This window comes from Mytilus galloprovincialis, chromosome 1, assembly GCF_965363235.1.
Source record: "Mytilus galloprovincialis chromosome 1, xbMytGall1.hap1.1, whole genome shotgun sequence".
NCBI lineage: Eukaryota > Metazoa > Mollusca > Bivalvia > Mytilida > Mytilidae > Mytilus > Mytilus galloprovincialis.
In genome coordinates this window covers 2,797,554-2,801,561 of record NC_134838.1, presented here as the reverse complement: position 1 = coordinate 2,801,561, position 4,008 = coordinate 2,797,554, and the positions used below count along the sequence as shown (strand labels likewise).

General features: G+C 29.9%; 1 protein-coding gene across 1 annotated transcript; it reads left to right on the top strand.

Moving 5' to 3' along the window:
* The first annotated feature begins 990 nt into the window (after positions 1-990).
* Positions 991-3,464, top strand: LOC143062976 (uncharacterized). The gene is made up of 2 exons (XM_076234862.1): positions 991-1,132; positions 1,568-3,464. The coding sequence occupies exon 2, from the start codon at positions 1,591-1,593 to the stop codon at positions 2,998-3,000; it is 1,410 nt and encodes a 469-aa protein (XP_076090977.1). The 5' UTR covers positions 991-1,132; positions 1,568-1,590; the 3' UTR covers positions 3,001-3,464.
* The last annotated feature ends 544 nt before the right edge of the window (positions 3,465-4,008 follow it).

The following is a 4,008-nucleotide window of genomic DNA, read 5'->3' as shown; positions in this document are numbered from 1 at the left end:
TTTTTTTTAGATTTAAGAATATATTTTTTTTCTAAAATAAAAATCCTATATATCTTTACTAATGTGTTTGTGAATATTGCAAATGACATAAAAAAAATTGAATTTATTACATTTAATACACAACAGTAGATCGTCAGTTAGCTTTTTATTATTAACTTTATATGTTCTGTCAATGTCTCTATTAAATTTAAAAATCAAAATATCGACATGCTTTCTGAAGGAGGTGTTTATAATATATATATTCTGAAATATTTGGTTATTTATACATTCCTCACTTACAGACTTTTTTAGACAATAGTTCCGGACGGAAACGATCACTGTCCGGAGTTTGACATTCCTGATGAAGGTTAATAGAAAGACCGTATTGGACATACCAAATATATATATAATGTGTGTGTCATTTTCATCTTTACATTACAAATCATGTCGTTTTAAAAGACTATATTTATGAATTTGATATGTCAATCTCCCTTTAATAAAATGTTATTTTTCTTACAATTAAATGGGTATTTAAACGATTTCAAGATAAGCTAACGTTTTTTTTTTATTAATATGATATACTAAAATAACACGGTAAATGATCACAAATTCTTTAAATACGATATGTATTAATTATTCACACATCTGTCTTATAAAATTTGTCATCATCCATGATTTCCTACAAAATCAAACTATTTTGATAGAATAAAAAGGTAAAAAGTTTAAAATGAGATTTATTTGGTATTCAGTTTGATTCCCTCAGAACTATTCTCTGTAATTCACTGTTGGTAACCCCGCCTTCGTCATTTTAACATAATTGATGAACTCAACCGGAAAAACAAATTGTGATAAATGAAGATCTTACCGAGAACTCTTCAGACTACTGTTGGATCTGTAATCTCTTCTCTGATTGGTTGATTTATGCCAGTTATTGACTTTTTAGTAAAGTGTTAATGATGACAGTCAATTGACCTATCAAAAGTCAGCATCTTAATGCTCATAATCAAATATTGAAATTAAGCTAAAGATCATAAATATTAGACATCTGTTAAAAGCTGATACAGATTTCAAATTGTTCCAAGAGTGACGATACATCCTAAAAAAGTATATTGATGGTTTAAACAAGAGGCAGTAAATACTATTCCCGAGTTAGGTAAATATAATATAAAAAACATACAATTTAAAATAATTTTGTTTATTTGTGTTGCATTCGTTTTTGTTATTTATATTTTTCAATTAGGCAAGAAAAAAAATTGTTTAATTAAAAAAAAATATCATGGAATTACCGTATTAGTCTATATTTTCCGAATTCGCATGAAATAATTTCTCTACAGAAATTTATGTATTTGTAATTTTCTGGGAAGCTATTTGGTATATATTAGAAAAATAATATGTTGTAGTTATTATTTTTTAAATTAATTCTTTTCAAGTGAAATAATTTTTTTGAAGACAAAGCATATATTCTTTTTTTTTTCTTTTTCCTTTATTCTTTTTTTATTATATTCCTTTAAGTATCAGAATAATAATTAAATCATAACATAATTTGTAGAATATATCTTTAAATTTAACTTTCATTTTTTTTAAATAGGCACAACAGTAGTATAGTTTGCCATGGAAACGCAAACGGAAAGACCAAAATTATCATTCTCCATCGAAAATCTCATAGAAAGAAAAGATCACAAAAATGAAACCAGTAAAGATGCTCAAATTGTTTCGAGAAATGTAAATAAAGACACTGTAATCGCGAAGGAGAGGAAAACACCAGTTTACATTGAGGAGGATAACAATCCTACAGATAAAACCTTGTCGTCAAAAAATACTTCACCAAATACGTACAATAACTGGTTAATAAGTCATGATACAGCAAAGAAAGAAATTGTTTCCCAGCCTTTCGATAATTATTACGGCCTTCAAACATTGGTGCACCCAGCTTTTACCATGGGAAGAATGCCAAACGAGGAATATCAAGCTTACCTGTTAAGATACTACTCACTTTTACCGACAAACACTTTAACATCTTTTGGTAAATATTTAGATCTAAAGAGTCCATCTTTAAAGAGATATCCAAGTACCACGAAGGCTAGCCGTTTTGAACTACAAGACAAGATTATGAGGAGTCCTACCAATGAGAAGATAACACCAGTTAGAGACATTAATGACAACACAAAAGAAAACCCTCTCTCTGATTTTATTAAAAACGAGAAAGAATCGACAAAGGAGATTGACGATCCGATTAAAGTTCAGCAAAGTAAAGGAAAGAAGGTGGTCTCAAAGACACAGAAGACTTTTACATGTCCAGAGTGTGGTAAAATCTTCAATGCTCACTACAACCTGACAAGGCACATGCCCGTCCATACTGGAGCTCGTCCATTTATTTGTAAGATTTGTGGGAAAGGTTTCCGGCAGGCGAGTACATTGTGTAGACACAAGATTATACACACATCTGATAAACCTCATAAGTGTGGTAAATGTGGGAAAGCTTTTAACAGGAGTTCAACACTTAACACTCATATGCGTATACACCTCAACTACAAACCATACGTATGTGAATTTTGTGGGAAAGGCTTTCACCAGAAAGGAAACTACAAGAACCACAAACTAACTCACAGTACCGAGAAACAATATAAATGTAACATTTGTAACAAAGCCTTCCACCAAGTGTACAATCTGACATTCCACATGCATACACACAATGACAAGAAACCGTATACATGTCATATGTGCGGGAAAGGCTTTTGCAGAAATTTTGACCTCAAGAAGCATACACGGAAACTTCACAATGGGAGTACCATGCCATCAACATCATCATCAGCGTCGTATTCACTCGATAGCGCTTCGTACTCCAGACCAACAAATGTTTTGTCTCAGCCGTCGATGCCTTCCCATCAAAGTGCTTTTCTGTCGGCCAGACCAAGCGCATACAGTAATCCGTCTTTGATATATCATCGTAATTTACTTTCTCAGTACATGTTGGGCCAACCAGGAGCGACATACCTGCAGAAATTTAACTGTTTCGTGTGAGATAGTGATTTAAGGTAGCTTTTGATTATTTCCACGCAATACTTGTGATAAACAATTATAGTAGACCACTGGACATTGTATTAGAAGGAGAAACGTGCAATACAGTATACACAAACAACTGACTAGATACGTATTATTTCAGTTTATAATTTTTAAATTTTCACACAATTTTAGTAGAACAGCACAATAAATTTGAACTTTAATAGACATTTATGACTTTGATTTATAATACTTTTATCGTTTTGGTTTAATTTATCTTTTTACATTTTCGGGTTAACATCGACTATTGGTGCAAAAATGTTGCAGTCTTCGACAATTCAATTTTAATTTATTATTTTAATGATAGTGCTTGTATTTTGTGTACAAATATTGACACATTACCATAAGAAATGTTTTTGTTGAGAAAGTGCTATTATATTGTAGTGTTTATTTATATGAGAATTATTTTATTAAACATGTTAAACATAAAATATGTCCTTTTTTACTGATGTTGCTGACGGTTATATATATATTACATGTACATATTTATATTGTGAAGCATGGAAATTAAATTCAGACCGTACAGTTTAATTCTATACTAAGCTATTATTTACCTCACTAAAAAAGACACAATGCACATACCATTTAAAACAACTTTTACCTTCATTATGCAAACAATGTAAAAAAAGATATACTATGAAATATTATTTAGTAAAAAAGATAACAAATAAGAAATATAATCAGACTGGTCTTAAATGACCGTATACATCTAACCTCAAAATAGTATTGAAATTGTACACTTGTGTTAATTCAGATGACATTTCGTTGTTTATGCAAAAAATAATGAGTAAAATTATAATATTGTTATATTTTGGAGGAACATTGGACAAAAATAATAATGCAATAAACTATATATATATAATATATCTCGTCCAAATTATTAAATTAAATGTTCTAATGTACTTGTCTATGATAAATACTTGTAGACTGGAAAGGACGTATAAAAGTTACTGATATTAATTAATTGAA